This window comes from Xiphophorus hellerii, chromosome 22 (assembly GCF_003331165.1).
Source record: "Xiphophorus hellerii strain 12219 chromosome 22, Xiphophorus_hellerii-4.1, whole genome shotgun sequence".
In the NCBI taxonomy this organism is placed as follows: domain Eukaryota; kingdom Metazoa; phylum Chordata; class Actinopteri; order Cyprinodontiformes; family Poeciliidae; genus Xiphophorus; species Xiphophorus hellerii.
The window spans coordinates 4054058-4070732 of NC_045693.1; the positions used below are offsets into that span (position 1 = coordinate 4054058).

The window sequence follows — 16675 nt, forward strand, 5'->3', positions numbered from 1 at the left end:
ATTAATTGCTGCTCTGAATATGTTTTTTTTTCACAAAATAGATTTTTTTAGATGATGAATCAATGACGACTATTTTAAAAAATCGATTAATCACGATTAATCATTTGCGCCGTAGAGGGAACTCACCCTGACGGAGCTCCTTTGGGAAGCCCCATGGAGTTGGTGGGCTGACTCGGGCTCAGTGACGGCAGGACGGAGCTCAGGAAGGCCACCGGGTTCTGGATGGGGCTGGGCGAGGAGCTGCTGGAGGTCGGGGAGGACGCCTGCGGCGGCGACTGGGCCCGTAAGCCCAGACCGCTGTTCAGGAACGTGGGAGACGACAACAGGGACGGAGGACTGGTGGGCGACTTGAGAACCCTGGTGGGGGTGAACGTGAGCGGCGGGGAGAACGGCGGTGGGGTCGGGGAGCTGGCCGCCGACGAATTGAGCTCGGCGGCCAGCTCCTGCAGCAGCGGAACCGGCGATTCTGTCGGTGACAGACTCCTGATGGGCGAGAGGGTCTGAGCGGCGATGAACTCCTTGGGCCGGGTGTAGCTGAAGGACACGGCGGTCAGGTTCATCAGGGAGGCGTGAGTGCTCCGGAGCTGAGGAGTCGGGGACATGAACTGCAGAACGGATGAGTCTGGTGGAGCGGCGCTGAGCTTTGGAGCCGGCGGAGAACTGAACTGGGGTTTGGGTCCGGCTCTGCTCAGAGCTGCGGGGGAAAGGTTCAGATGGGAGGCGTGGATGGTGTTGGTCGGACTGGTCACCAGGGGGGACATGTTGAGGTGAGGAGTAGCAGGAGGAGTCCAGGAGGCAGCGCTGAGGGCTGGGGCGGAGCTGAACGAAGGAGCTGGAGGTTTGGTGGCGCTCAGGGGAGGAATCTGAGGTTCACGGTGAATTCTGGGAGACCATAGAGGACCCTCAGAGGGACTTTGGACCTCAGAGGGGAGCTGGGTCTGGAATGGGTGGTGGGGCCGGTGATGGGTGTGGGGTTTGGTCTGAGGTTCGCTCTCCTGCTGCTGCTCCATGAGGACCTGGTTGTGCAGAAGCTGAAGCTGAGCCGGGTCCCTGTTGATGGAAACGAATGCAAGCAACACAAGTCTTAAACCTGTCGGGACGTAAACCGACAGAGAGCAAGACAAAGTCCTGCATAGAAAAATACATGGTGCTTTTTCATATATTTTACATATAATATCTAAAGGTTTGACTTGAAGTTGTTTTCAACTTCCATCTGTTTCTGGAGTTGTTTTACTTAGTAAACCTTAGTAAAACAGCCTAACTTGTAAAGTAAGGCTGTTTTCACACCTGACAGTCCAGTAGTCAGGTAGTCCAGTAGTCTTTTGGAGCATTCTCCAGTCTACTTGCAAACCGCTCCAAAGCAGGAAGCGGACTATAGTGCAGGGCATTCTGGGTAAATTCAAACAAAATAAACAAACTAGTTTTAGCGCTAGCAGGAGAAATGGCTTGCGCTATTTTACCAGAGAAAAAAAGAGACATTTTACAACCACTGAAATCTGATGCTACTTCTTCTGAAAAAGAAAATTGTGTTCAGTGTCTTCAGAGATTTTCATGGTGGTTCCTTCAGTAATTCATGTTGCAGCACCCCCACAGGCGAGGAGGGGAACAGGTTTTTAAATTAGTTGGTTTTGTTTGACCCAGTGCAGTGAGAAAAAACTGCAGCAGCTGAAATGTTGTGACTTTGATCCCCAATAGAACCAAATCTACCAATTTATCAAGTGTGAAAACACTCTAGGCTATAATCTACCATAAAAATGTATCAGTCCTTCAACTTTTATGTTCACACAGCAGGTATTGATTCTCCATTCCAATTTTTTTTATTTTGCATGGCTGTTCAGGGCTACTAATTAAGTGTGGCTGCAAACAGACTTTTGTGTTAACGGTTTGCAACCCCAAAGCGACCCGTATGGTCAGAAGAAAAATGTAAACATCAAACAGAAGCAAACTGTTTATGGAAGTAATAATGGACGCCGTCATTGACTGGATGGATTTTTAAAGTTCCTTCAGCAATGGGAGATGGCAGTATTACTACAATATTATATCAACACAAAGGAAGCTAATAAAAAGAAAGCGATAAAACCAGCTGAACAAACATGTTTGAGTTTCACTTGGGTTGCTAGGTAACGGACTGGCCTCTGCTGTGGTTGCTAAGTAATGGTGCAGTGTCCAAATGCGACTTCATCTGGAGGATTTTGAAACTGCTCGTTTTCCAGACACCAAAGAACATTAACTTTTGGCCAGTAGAAACAGTTGGGTGTTTTGTTTGTAAGCGCTTTGACGGTTTTTAAAAGCAGTTGAGACTCAAATGGAAGTACAAAAACATGCAAAATGTGAATTTTCTCTTTAAATTATAGACAGATAGACTTTGTTTACTGTTTAGGAGATTTCTAAACAGGTTTCACTGGATTTAGAGGCGTCAGAATAAGAAATAAATGCAAATTAATGTTGCTCCATCTAATAAAAACGGTAAGACACAGTAAACTTTGTGACAAAATGTGTAAAAAGCTTGAGGGGGGATGAATACCTTTGCAGGGCTCGCTGCGTTTCATGTGGATGCAGTGAAGCTGAGTGGGGCATGCATGAGGAAAACCGAGCTGTCCTTTTATGGAATAAAAACAAGTGGCTCACAAACAGCACCATCTCTTTTCCAAACAAATTTACCTTTCACTGTTAGCAGCTTACAGCTTATTTAACATAAATTATTGCATTTTTGCAAAACAGTGAACTATAATTTCAAGCTGAAATCTTAAATAAACAACCAATAAAAGGCAAGTTTCTGCAAATTGATTTATACAAACAAAAAGAAGCAAACTTACAAATAAAAAACGCCATCCTTTGTTTTGGAAAGCCTGGAGATCCACATTTTCACGTCTGCATGTGTGAGTTTAATAACTGAAATGTTTGCAGCTGCTGTCTCAGTGGAAGCAGGAGGAAGCGCGCCGCCTCCTCTGCTGCGTTGACACGTCCCTCTGCATAACTCACACAACTCTCAGCTACAAATGCAAACAAATGGTCCACTAATGGTTTATTAGATTAAATTTAGTTCATATCGATTAACTAATAACGCCCGCTGAGACCTTCTTTTAGTGTTGCAGTTTGGCTTCCATCCAGCAGAGGGCGCCGCTGGTCATCCTGAAGCAGGGAGTCCCTTAATACGTAAAACAAACATGGCGGCCAGCCGAGCTGCATGACGACGTTAAACCTGTTGAGGTGCTAAATTAAAGTTAAATTAAGTTAAATCCGCCACCTACGAAGGTGGCGGATTTAACGAGAAAAATCGCAACATGATGAAAAAAAACATGGCGCCAAAACACACGGTGGTTTTTGAGGGCTGTGGTGAGTTAATGCAAGTTTTAACTTTCCTTCAAGAGTAACAGACAGTACTTCTGTAAGAATATCTCTGTTTATGGGGAATTAAGAGTTTAACATGTTCTTTTAAAATCTCCTTAAAAACTTAAAAAGGTTGCTGATTTGCTATATTTTACTATTAATTGATTCAAGTTTTTGGGAAATCGTTGGGAAGTTTTGGCTTCTATTCATATTTTTTGGTAATTTACTACCAATTTTATTTTTGTTTTTTCATTAAACTTAAATTTTATTTCTTGTTTTGTCATATCTGCCTATGATGTTGACATTATTGTGAAGCAGCTGAAATGTAAAAGTGCTACATAAAGAAACTTTGACTTGATAATTAGGTCTATGTTTAATAACCTCAGAAAACCACAATTTTCTGTTTATTTTCTTTCTGAAAAATACAAAAAATAGTTAAAATATGATGTTCTTCTTTAAAAACATTTCATCTGATAAAAAATGTAGCCCTTCATGTTATGGACAGACGGTCAGCCCCCTTGATACAAGAGAAAACTGATGTTTTTAAGAAAATGGCCGCCTATAAATGAATTATTAATTGATAAATCAGCTTCATTAATCAATATAACTTCATCCTGGCTCTACTTACAGTTTGGGCTTGGCCAGCACTGGCGGCGGCTCTTTGCCGGATAATGCCAGACTGAGGTCTTCGTCGTAGTCGCCTTGTTCTTCATCCTCCTCATCCTCGGGGAGTTTGAAGTGGACGCGCAGGCCGACTCTAGCGCCGGCTCGGGAGTCTCTGTGGTTCGTCAGGGTTCCTGTTTTCAGGCAGGAGTTAGGCGGAGGGTCAGGCAGGGGAACCACGCCGCTGCCGCCGTTTGGCCGGTTTGGGGCTGCCTTGGCATGTCTATCCGACGGTCTGGACGCTTTCTGCTCAGGCGTATTCGCCGCCGCAGGAGACACAGTGAAAGGCCTTTGACTGGAGAAAATCTGCCTGGGGTTCTGGAGATCGACACGTGGACCACTGGACCCCGAGACGCCGTCCAAGTTCAGGACAGAGGGCTCCAGACGGAGGGTGCTGGTATTTAATGGGTCGAGGCGTAACGTGCTGGAAACCAGCGGCTCGAGGCGGATGCTGCTGCTCACCGTGACCTCTGGGTGGGAGGTCACAGCCGGAGCCGACGGGGTGAAGCCCTGGTCTCGGCGGGACTCTGTCAGTAATCCGCTGAAAGGCCTCGCATGGCTGCTGTTGTTGCTGTTAGCTGAGAAAACACAGGAACAATTTATAAATTCATCCAAAAATACTATAGGGCTCAAACGATTAATCACGATTAATCAATTATTGAAATGGTCTACTAATTTAGTAATCAATTAATTGTTAATTGGAGTATACAGATTTTTACAAAGGCCACTTGGTCAGAGCAGTAAATTAGCCAAAACAGCATATAAATAAGTGCATTTAAGATAAAAACACCTTTGTCTCACCTGGTTCAGATTTTCTAAAGGAATACATTTAGGAAATAAAATGCTTATTTTCTTATTTAAAAAGGAATTGAATTAGTTGTATATTTGCATTTTAATGTATTTCTAATATTGTGTAAAAAAAGATTTAGATGGTTAAATAAAAAATCTCCAGAATATGCAGAATTATTTGATTAATTGTCAGAATAATAAATAGATTAATCGATTACTAAAATAATCATTATCCCTGAACCCCTCACATTTTTAATTCTGTTGAAAGAAAGAGGAGTTTTACCTTTGACCCTCAGAGCAGCAGAGCTGGAAACGGTTCCATAATTGTTGTTGGCTGTGCAAGTAAACATCCCTGAGTCCTCTGGAAAAACCTCAGCTATAACCAGCGTGCAGATTTCCTCTGCAAGAAAAACAAAACAAAGAACCCTGCATCACTTCAAACAGCCCAGCAGCGTGTTTTTCTACGCATCACTTCAGCTGGGAGTCGGTGTGCAGCTGCTGCAGGAGGACCACGTCAGCCAGGGATGGGGGATACCTTATAAGGTCCAGTTTGTGGGAGTCGCAGCCCTGGCTTATGTACAGAAGAAGAACTGAGGACTTTAAACACTGCAGCTCCTCTAAACGCTGCTCTGGTGAAGCTCATGTGTTTCAGACTGAATGAGTTTCATACCTGGTTCTGCTGGAGATCTGGGCTCTGAAACAAGAACAGAAACCAACTTTAGTCACAAACTGATCTATAAAAAGCTTTTTTAACAAATTCATGATGATTTTTGTTTGAGAAATACATTTAAATTGAACACAGATCTCATTTAATTTTATCTGTTTACTTGCTGACCTTTTCCAGCTGCAGTAAAAGTAAAAGTTCATTTTGTCCAGTTACAAATTTCACTTCATAAAGAGAAACTTTGTCGTTATAACGAGACATAAAACTTCATAACAAAATATTCTCATTTAAACAAGAAACTTCATAGTTATAACAAAAACCCTTCAACAAATAGCGTTATATAAAACTCGTCTCGTAATGGAACTCGTTTAAATAAGAAACGTGCCTTATAACGGAAAACGTTCTCGATATAACGGGAAGCTTTCTCATAAAAAATCAGAGTGGTATATAAAAATCTCATTAAACCAAAAAACTTATAAAACTTCTCATCACAACAAGAAAGTTCCCCTTCATGAAGAGACATAAAACTTGTCTCGTTAGAACAAGAAACTCATTAAAACAAATATGCATGCCACACTTTTCAGTCTTTTTTCTTGTAAAAACCTTTTGTAAGTCACCCATATCCCCTCTACATCTGAAAATCACATTAAATAAAGAACAAACTGCTGTTAAATGCCTCCACTTTTTCTTCTTCTACACATTTATTCAGACGGATATGAAAACACAGGCATCAGATTTTACTTTTCTGTAGGATCCTGAAATCAGGGGAGTCCTCTATGAGTTTTCCGTCTCTGAACCAGTCGACCCGCGGAGCCGGGACTCCTTTCACCCGGCACTCCAGCACCACCAGCTGGCCTTCTGACGCACTCAGCTCCTGTAGGCTCTTTTCACAAAACAGGAAACAGAGGGATACATAAACGCAGCTGGAACCACATATTTACATACACACAATAAATGGACACAATCATTTTTTTCTCATAAGCGTTAATGGCAGAATTACCAAAGTTATGTCTATTGGCTAAATGCTGCAGCAGGAAACCCAACAGGTTTGACCCAAGTGATACTGATGAGATGTATGTAAACTTCTGGATTGAAAGAAATTTGCAAAAAAATAAATATCTAAAAATCTTCTCACAAACTTTTATGTTACTTAGCAAACAGAAATAATTTTGGTGATTCAAACTGACCCAAAACAAGAGAAGTTTGGTCTGATTTTACTTCAGACAGAAAGAAAATAAATGTTTGTGTCTTAATTCAGCGTATGTAAACTTCTGGTTTCTACCTCCGTGAACACCGGGGCGGCCATGACGGGCGGCCCGCTTCTTTCTTCTGAGTAGTGCTGGCTGAAGGTTGGAGTCTGCAGGAAAACACAGAACCAGAGCCGGGTAGTAACTACGGACATTTACTCAATTACATTTACTCAAATAACTTAAAAAAAAAAAAAAAAACTTTTAGGAGTATTTTTACTATGCTGCACTTTTTACTTTTACTTGAGTAATTTTATTATAAAGTATCTCTACTCTTATTTTAGTAAAAGTTTCTGGATTTTCTACCCACTGAATGTAAAACAAACACGTTTTAACCTGAATTTCAGCCGGCACAGACACACACCTGCAATTTTTGTTAAAGTTTTATAAGTTTTTAATTGAAAGAAACTGACTTGGAAAAAAATGCTCCAACCTTTTGTTATTTATATTAATTATTTTCATTTTGGTGTTTAAAATACCAAAATTACCAATATTTTGGTGCGTCTGACAAAGTAACTTTTAAACATGATTAATGTCAGTTACTCAATACTTTTTCATCAAATACTGTTTTTCTCTTACTTAAGTAATTACTTTTTACTTTTAGTTGAGTAAAAATATGTGGAAGTAGTGCTACTCTTTCTTCAGTACATTTTTGGGAACTCTGCCCTCATCTGCTCAAGATCCAAACAAACATTTAAAAATGCCAAAATAGAAATGCTGCTGGATTTGAACTGATACATTTTTAGAAATGAACTCAGTTCCGGAGCAACAATAATCCCATTTTTTGCTTCCTGTTTTGGAAAACTTCACAGGAAGACATGTGGGTTGTAATATTTTGGATAAAAATGAGGCTGCAGACGGAAACCTTGCAGCTTGTTTACCTGAAGTTGCGGCGTTTGTTCTGCAGTGGACAGTATGGACGACCCAGCTGGACTTAAAGCCAATGTTGATGCGTTTTCAGTTTCTGTTAGTTCTGCTGAAGTGGGAAACACCTGCACAGGTAGCACTCTTTGCTCCTCCCCAGCAGGAGGAACCAGGGTCACTCTGGCGAGCTCTGGGACTTGCAGTATGGTGGCAGATGTCCGGACGGGTAGAGGAGCTTCTGGAGCAGTTTGGGTCAAATCCTCCTCCGGTTCCACTGCGGCTGCTGCGAGCGGAGACGATGCCGAGTCGTCCTCCTTCACAGGCCGAGTTTGGTTTGACGACTGAGGGAAAGATGGAGATGACTTTGGTTTCCGCTGCAACCTTAAAAAACAAACAAACAAAAACAGAAGAGGAATAGGATTATGCAGATTTGGTTGTTAAAAGCAGGAATTTCATGCAGAAATGTATTTTTATTGAAAACTTTCGTTCTCACTTTTAGAGATTAAATTTATCCACTAAAGAGTTAATATAAAGGGTGGTTGATTTATTAATTGACAAGCTGCCATTCTCTTAAAAACCTGAGTTTTCTCTTGTGTCGAGTCTTTCTGTAACATAAAGCGTTACATTTGTCATAACAAGCTAAATTGAACAAAAAACATCATTAAATTATTATTTTGTGTCAGCAGTATTAAATATTTACTGAATAAACAGAAAATTGTGTTTTTCTCACGTTATTAACCTTCGTAGCACATCGGTAATATTTGGTAGAGATGAATAAAAAGCTATTAAAGTGAAACTTAAGGAGTTTGTCGAGTGTTTCTATTTCAGAACAGAGCCACACTAAGTGATTTTTTTTTTTCACCCCACAGCGGATTCTGTTCGGACCGTTTCTCTTTCCCGTTCTGGTTCGGCCGCCATCTTGCATCAACTGGCTCCGCTGGAGGATGACCAGCAGCGTCCTCTGCTGGATGGCGGCCAAACTACAACACTGAAAGAAGGTCTAATCGATTGAAACTAATTTTAATCTAATAAACCAACTGTTAGACTTTATAACCATCACTGCTCCCAGTAAACTCAAACATGTTTACGTCCCTGCTGTAAACTGTTATTGACATAGTTTTAAAATTTTCTTCATGGTATAAATTAATTATGTTAGTTAATTACTTAATGACGAATAATGATTAATGGATAAAAAATGGCAGCTAAATAAATAAATTGATAAAATAAAAAATATTTAGTTATCAGAAGGTAAATTTCTGACCAGATTGATGTCATGACAGTAAAACTCACTGGGCTACATGATCAAATCGCTGTTCAGCCTCAGAGTCTGAAGAGGAAGCACCTGAAGAATGAGACAGGCGTGTGAATAAAGCTCTGAAGAAGTGATTATCTGATGCTTTAAATAAATGCGAGCCTCACCTTCAACATAGATCTCAGCCGACGTAGAGTCCGTCCCGTAGACGTTGGAAGCGAAGCAGGAATATCGGCCGGTGTCTTCCTCAAACGCCTCTGCTATGACCAGAGAGTGAAGCTCGCCGCTGGTGATGATCTGAATGTCAGGGCTGTTTTCCAGCTCTTTTCCCTCGCAGAACCACCTGGAAGTGAAAACGGAAGTAAACCACCTCCGTTTTTATTCGTTCATCTCAGGATCTCACCACAGTACAGGAAAGTTACTTATTCAGAAACTCTTTTAAGATTACAAATCTGAAAAGTGTGGCATAATTTTGCATTTGGACACTTTTACTCTGATACTTCTAAGAAAAAACGGTTCGTGTAATTTAATCTGCTCTGTGGAGGCTTCAGGCAGGGTTGGGCAATAAACAGATTTTTATCAATTAGTCCTTTTTGGTTTTTGAAGATTAACTTTTTGAAAAATCTAATTTTTTCCCCCCACCAATACACTCCTTGGGTTTTCATAGTTCAGAGTGACGTCAGCACTGAAGGCGGCCATCTTGTTTGAGAACCATGTTTTACAGGTTGCATTTATTTGTACTTTAAATTCAGGTCAAATCTACAATTATATATTCGTGTTTTAAATATATTTCTTTTTTTTTTTTAAATAAAGTGAAAATGTCATAGTCGTATTGCTATGACTATTCTCGGCATAGTAATACGAGAATAAAGTCTTAATATTAGAAGAATGAAGTAGTAATTTAACAAGAACTTCAACACAAAAAACTAAATTAATTATCCAAGATTTTCTCTCAATTTTTTTTCTCATAATTTTAAGATGATTCTCTGGTAAAACTGCATCTTTGTTGTGACTGTATTCTTGTAAATAAGCAAGAATTACACTAAATTGGCCCTAATGCCCTGCCGTACAAGTCACAGTGGAGAGACTGAAAATCTACTTTATGAAAATATTTCTCATCAATTACTTCTTTTTAAGAAAAGAAAGACAGAAATAAAATCAATTAAAATAGATTAGATATGTTATGAAAAAAAGATTTAGCCCAGCCAAATATTTAGTTTGTGAACTACATATTTAACTTGCTAACTAAATATTTAGATTCAAAATAAACAGTTAGCAATCTAAACAAGCTAAGTATTTAATTTACAAACTAAATATTTAGTTAGCAAAGCATTTACTTTGGGGCTAAATATCTAGCTTGGCTAAATTTAACATTGCTAAGTATATTTAGCTATTGTCGCGAGATTAGTTTCTGTTGTACATTTAGAGTAACGGTAGTTACACTTCCTGACCACTGGGGGAGCCCTAGGAAAGGACACAGAAACGAGTTCGAATAAGAAGTAGTTCATGTTGTTACCTGATGTTAGAAGCAACAATAAAGAGCACCGCTTTTCAACCGGATAGCTTCTCCTGTCTTCCCTCATACCATGACATGGTGTCAGAATTAAGGACTTAAACGCCTACAGAGAGAGCACAATGGCAAAGTTTGGACCTCCGGAGCCGTTTGACTTTACGCAGCCTGCGGAGTGGCTGACATGGCGGCAGAGATTCTCCCGCTTCAGAGTTGCGTCGAAACTCGACAGGGAGAGCAGCGAGGTGCAGGTAAATTCGCTCCTGTACTCCATGGGGAGGGATGCCGAACCTATTTACGGCTCTTTCGTGTTTCCTGCTGCAACGGAGGATATGCCACATCCAGAGTATGAGTTCGCCCTAGTGATGCAGAAGTTTGACGAACACTTTGTTCCGAAAAGAAACGTCATCCATGACCGCGCCTGTTTTCACAAACGGAGCCAGAGGGCCGGTGAGACAGTGGAAGCTTTTGTGCGGAGCTTATATGAGCTCGCGCAGCACTGCGAGTTCGGCGTGGGGAAAGACGAGCAGATTCGGGACCGGATCGTTATTGGAATAATGGATAAAGAGGTTTCTCAAAGACTTCAACTAGAAGCGGACCTGACTCTGGAGAGAGCCATCCAGCTAGCACGTCAGAGTGAACAAGTGAAACAGCAAAGTGCGGAGCGCCTGGAAACTACAGTGAATGAGGTGAGACAGAAACAGTTTAGCAGCACAAGGAGGAGCTTCGTGAAACCACGGCAGAAACAAGCACAGACGTATGGCGAGAATAGACAGAACTGTCAGAGATGCGATAGGATGCACGACAGAAAAGAAAACTGTCCTGCCCGAAATAAAAAAATGCAGAAAGTGTAACAAAATGGGACATTTTGAGGCTGTGTGTAAAACTAAAATGCTAAAACAAGTCAGAGCTGAAACTGCTACATGTTCGGATGAGGATTCATTCTTTATTGGTGAACTGTTCCTTAGGGCAGCAGCAAAGTCAAATGTCATCGAGGAGTCAGACTCAGACATCGACTGGGACATAGAGCTGCTGGTGAATGGTAGCCCAGTGAATTTTAAAATCGACACTGGTGCTGATACCACAGTCATGACAGACGCAACTTTCAATAATCTGCAGAAAAAACCAAAACTGCATAAATCCAGATCAACAGTGTACAGTCCAGGTGGAAAAGTCAGATGCGTGGGCACGTTCCTCGCTACCACCACACACAACGGTCAGAAATACCAGTACTGGATTACGGTTATTAAAGGACAGTTTGTCAGTAACCTATTAGGCAGAGCAGTGGCAAAGCAAATGGGACTGGTCAAACGAGTCAATGCCATCAGTGGTGACTATTTGTTATCCAGTGACGTGTTCGGGGAAATAGGAATACTGAACTGTGCGGCAGTTCAAATTGAGCTGGCGGAAGAGGCAATTCCATACAGCGTCAGTACGCCACGCCGAGTCCCTTTTCCCCTCCTTCCAAAGGTGGAGAAAGAACTAAAGCGGATGCTAAATCTTGGGATCATTGAGGAGGTCACCGAACCAACAGATTGGTGTGCCCCAATGGTGCCTGTTCCAAAACGCAACAAGGACGAAGTTAGGGTGTGTGTAGATTTAAAACGATTGAACAAGGGCGTTAAGCGGGAACGCTACATTTTACCTACATTAGATGACATAACACCTAAACTGGCGGGAGCCAAGATTTTCTCCACTCTGGATGCCTCTAGTGGGTTTTGGCAAATTCCATTGGACCCCAGCTGCCAAAGACTGACCACATTCATTACCCCAATGGGCCGGTTTTGCTTCAAACGCTTACCATTCGGGATTACATCTGCTCCTGAGATTTTCCAGCGACTGATGAGTAATCTACTTAAAAACCTGGAAGGGACTGTGGTCGTGATGGACGATATTCTGGTTTATGGATCTACCAAAGAGCAACATGACCGCCGACTCGATGCAGTTTTGCGGACGATCAAGGCGTCCGGTCTTAAGTTGAACAGGGCCAAGTGTCACTTTGGGAAAACTGAACTGCAGTTCTTCGGACACATCATTAGTGCTGACGGTGTAAAGCCTGATGAGAGCAAAGTGGATGCTATTGCTAGAATGCCTTGTCCTTCAAATGTGGAGCAGCTGAGACAGGTGCTTGGGCTGGTGAACTATGTGGGGAAATTCCTGCCAGGTCTGTCTACAGTGCTGTACCCACTGACTAATCTGCTCAAGAAAGAGACTGCATGGGTTTGGGATGAACCCCAGGAGCGAGCATTCAACAAGGCCAAAGCAATGCTCATAGCTGCGCCAGCCCTTTGCTACTACGACGCCAACAAACTGACAGTGGTTAGCGCCGATGCCAGCAGTTATGGCCTTGGTGCTGCTCTGTTACAAGACCATGAGGGGGAGTTGCGTCCTGTTGCCTTTTGCTCGCGCACACTTACGGATACAGAGAAGAGGTATTCACAAATTGAAAAAGAGTGTCTGGCGTCAGTCTGGGCCTGTGAACGTTTTGCTCGCTACATACAAGGGATGGGCCACGTCCGGTTACAAACCGATCATAAGCCACTGGTACCACTGATCAACTCTTATGATCTTGACAAAACACCACTAAGATGCCAGAGACTACTTATGCGTCTTATGAGGTTCAATGTCACTGCTGAACATGTTCCCGGTAAACAGCTCGTAGTCGCTGACACACTCTCCAGACATCCGTTGGAAGACAGTTCTACTCCAGAAACTGAAACACAAGTAAAGGCATACGTCAACACTATGGTGGCTAGCAAGCCAATCAGGTCACCAAAGCTGGAGGAACTCCGCCAGACTACACGAACTGATGCTGAACTTCAAAAAGTAATCATGTTTATCAGAAAAGGGTGGCCTCGCTATATGGCAGAGAGCTCACTACTGCACAGATACTATGCAGTCAGAAGTCACCTATCAGAGTTAGATGGGCTGGTCCTTTATCACGACCGCATTGTAGTTCCAACAGCACTCCGAGCTGGTGTTTTAGACCAACTACATGAAGGCCACCAAGGCCTCACCAAGTGTCGTGAGCGTGCGAAGTTGACAGTGTGGTGGCCGAAGATTGGTGCACAGATTACAAGCAAGGTGAAGTTCTGCGATTTTTGCAGAGAGCACAAACCTACACAGAGACATGAACCACTGATGACAACTTCCCTGCCCAGTGGTCCATGGCAGAGAATTGGAGTCGACCTGTTTGTGCTTGAGGGTAAGACGTATCTTGTTGCTGTTGATTATTTTTCCAGGGACATTGAAATCGCTTCCCTCACCACCGCTTCCAGCACTCAAGTTATCAACAAGCTCAAACACATGTTTGTGAGATGGGGCATCCCACTAGAACTTGTCAGCGACAATGGGACACAGTTTACGTCGACAGAGTTCCAAGAATTCAAGCAGAGGTATGGGTTCACTCACATAACCTCAAGCCCCCATTACCCGCAATCTAACGGAGCTGCAGAAAGGGCTGTTCAGACCGCTAAGCACGTGCTTAAACAACCTGACCTCTGCTTAGCCCTTATGAGTTACCGCTCCACACCGGTAGCGGCAACAGGTTACAGTCCAGCGCAACTTATGACTGGCCGACAGATCCGCACCACTGTTCCTGTCCTGGAAAAAACATTGATGCCAAGCGCAGTCAACCCAGACCTAGTTTACTTAAAGGATGCCAAGGCTAAAGATTCTTACAGATCCTTCTACAACCGCAGATATTCAGCTCGCCCTCTTCCCGACCTTCTCCCTGGTCAAAATGTGAGAGTGAAACTTGATGGGGAAAAGGGTGGACAACGCCTGCCAAAGTCATCAGCAAGTCCAAAGAGCCAAGATCCTATCTTGTAGAAATGGCCAACGGGAGCGTGACCCGTCGCAACAGACGTCACCTTCAGGAGGTTCCTGCGACCGATATTCCTGTAGCACAGCATTTGGCTGAGTCTGCAGTGCCACAACAGAACTGCAGATCCCCAGCTACAGAGGTGGCCATTTCATCTGAACAGCCATCAAATCAGCCAGTAGCGAGCCCTCCTTCAGAATCTTCCTTCCCACCATCTACTCCTGTGAGGACAACTTCCAGGGGACGCGAAATAAAGCTGCCTCTGAGATTCAGAGACTAGAAGGTTTAAAAGGGCATAATAATCCCTATCAGGGCTGAGGGCAGTCTACCCCTGTGATGTCCTGTATTGTTTTGTATGGAATTTGTTAAGGCTGTTATGGAAAAAAAAAGTTCTGAAAACAAGAAGCCTTTGTTGAAAGAAATGTGACAGTTAAAGATTGAGTTAATTGGAGTAATTAATTGTATTAGAGAATGTACTATTTACTATCCTTTAAGACATTGAAATAACTTGCAGATTTTGCGATCTTGCAATCTTTAACTTTAAAAGAAGGGAGATGTCGCGAGATTAGTTTCTGTTGTACATTTAGAGTAACGGTAGTTACACTTCCTGACCACTGGGGGAGCCCTAGGAAAGGACACAGAAACGAGTTCGAATAAGAAGTAGTTCATGTTGTTACCTGATGTTAGAAGCAACAATAAAGAGCACCGCTTTTCAACCGGATAGCTTCTCCTGTCTTCCCTCATACCATGACAGCTATGCTAAATATTTTTGCTTCAAACTAAAAATGTTTAGTAAATTTGTGTTTGTAGCTTGATAGTTTGTAAACTAAATAATTAGTTTGAAACTGTGGCATTTATAAATATGTAAATACAAATGTCTTCTCTTATGACAGGATAAATAATCCAAATTATTGCTGCTAGATTTTGACTGTGTAACTTTACAAATGGCACCTCATGATCCAGATATAAAACTAACTGAGAATCAGTGACAATACTGACGTGTCTCCACCCAACCGGACTGAGATTAAACTATTTGGCAGAGGTAAAAAGGATCGGATTTCTGAATTTGTGGAAAACTGGTGGGGTTGCACCAAATGACTTGGAGCTATAACTAATGTGGGCTGAAAACAAACATAACACACATTTTATTTACAGTTTTGTGTGTCAAATAAGATGTTGGTGGTTGTTGTGTCTTTTTTTGCTCCCATTTAACTGTTTCTGGTCTGATTCCCACCAGCTGGCCAACAGTTAAAGATTTTCATGAGCAAGTCGCATCTTTTTTACTGCAACACCGGTGCATCACCAGCACCGGTAAACCAAGTGAAATTTGAAAGAGAAGGAGAAATATTGACGTACTTTATGCCACATTTGACATAATGTGGCATAAAGCCACATTTTAATTGTAAATCTATAACTGTTAACATCAAACTCCTCCGTCCGGAGCAGCAACATACCTCTACGTCAGCATGCGTCTATTTTCAGAGGATGAGGCCTTGATACTTCATAAAATCCAACCAATGGCCAAACAAGAAGCGTATGATGGTGTCATCGCTCAGCAATAAACCTGTCCGCGCGCAAAAAACCGGACAGTGATCTAAGCTTTTACGGTTCTGTGGTAGCAGGAAGAGAAAAAGCCACACACGCGGGATTTCAATCCCAAAACAACAGCTGTGGGGTCCAAGCGGAGCCGCTTCTGATGAGTAAGGGGCTAAATTGAAAGCATGAGTAGCAGAGGAGGAGGCGGTTGGCCCATGAAGGCGAAGACCCGGCCTGGCTGCACCTGCTGGGCTATTTTCCCTCCTGAGATCAGAACCAGAGAGGAGGTTTCCTCTCCGACTCACTGACCTTACGCACGACACTAAACATAGACTCAGAGTACACACAATGCAGAATGTGGACAGACAGTACAGCACTTTACAATGACGTCGGCTCCTTGAAGTGAGACAACTCACAGCTAAAACGGCAAAAGCAGCCAAATAGGACTGAAACCTTTAATCGGATTAATCATGATTAATCAATTACTCAAATTGATTATTTGTTAACTGGAGTATATAAAAAGGCAAAATGTTGAAAGAATAACACACTCAGAGTGGAATTTAAGCCAAAACTGTACAAAAATTCCTAATTTTTTCATTTAAGTTTAAGAAAATACTTTTTTTCTGTCAATATTTTCTACCTATAGGACTTCAAGTGGCAGTTTTAGCTTCACCTGGTTCAAAAATAAAAATCCTTTAATTACTATTAATTGCTTAATTCAAAACATAAACAACAGATCAGCCATACATTGTATCAATGTTAAGTCGAGGAGAAAGGGCAGAGCTTTTCACATGTTAATGTTTGAAGTATTTGTTTAGCTGCAGATGAATCCTTTGCTTCAAATAATCAAAAATTCACTTAAAGAATGCCATGTTGTTGCATCTTAGGCAATGAAATGTTTACTTTATTATTTAAACATGGATATTTGCATCTTTGAATGTATTTTAAATGCATAAAAACGCTTTGGTGCAGAGCTGAAACGATTAATCACAATTAA

At 42.0% G+C, this 16675-nt stretch overlaps 1 protein-coding gene across 5 annotated transcripts in view; it reads right to left on the minus strand.

The window, feature by feature from the left end:
- Positions 1-16675, minus strand: part of mypn (myopalladin) — a 31736-nt gene that overhangs the window by 10086 nt on the left and 4975 nt on the right. For all 5 annotated transcript variants that reach the window (XM_032553883.1, XM_032553884.1, XM_032553882.1 and 2 more), the window contains 9 exons: positions 8977-9152; positions 8848-8899; positions 7575-7938; positions 6729-6803; positions 6188-6329; positions 5453-5476; positions 5066-5182; positions 3959-4571; positions 127-1050 (listed from right to left, as the gene is read on the minus strand). In XM_032553883.1, the coding sequence (XP_032409774.1) occupies positions 127-1050; positions 3959-4571; positions 5066-5182; positions 5453-5476; positions 6188-6329; positions 6729-6803; positions 7575-7938; positions 8848-8899; positions 8977-9152 (2487 nt within the window). The remainder of the gene's footprint in view (positions 1-126; positions 1051-3958; positions 4572-5065; positions 5183-5452; positions 5477-6187; positions 6330-6728; positions 6804-7574; positions 7939-8847; positions 8900-8976; positions 9153-16675) is intronic.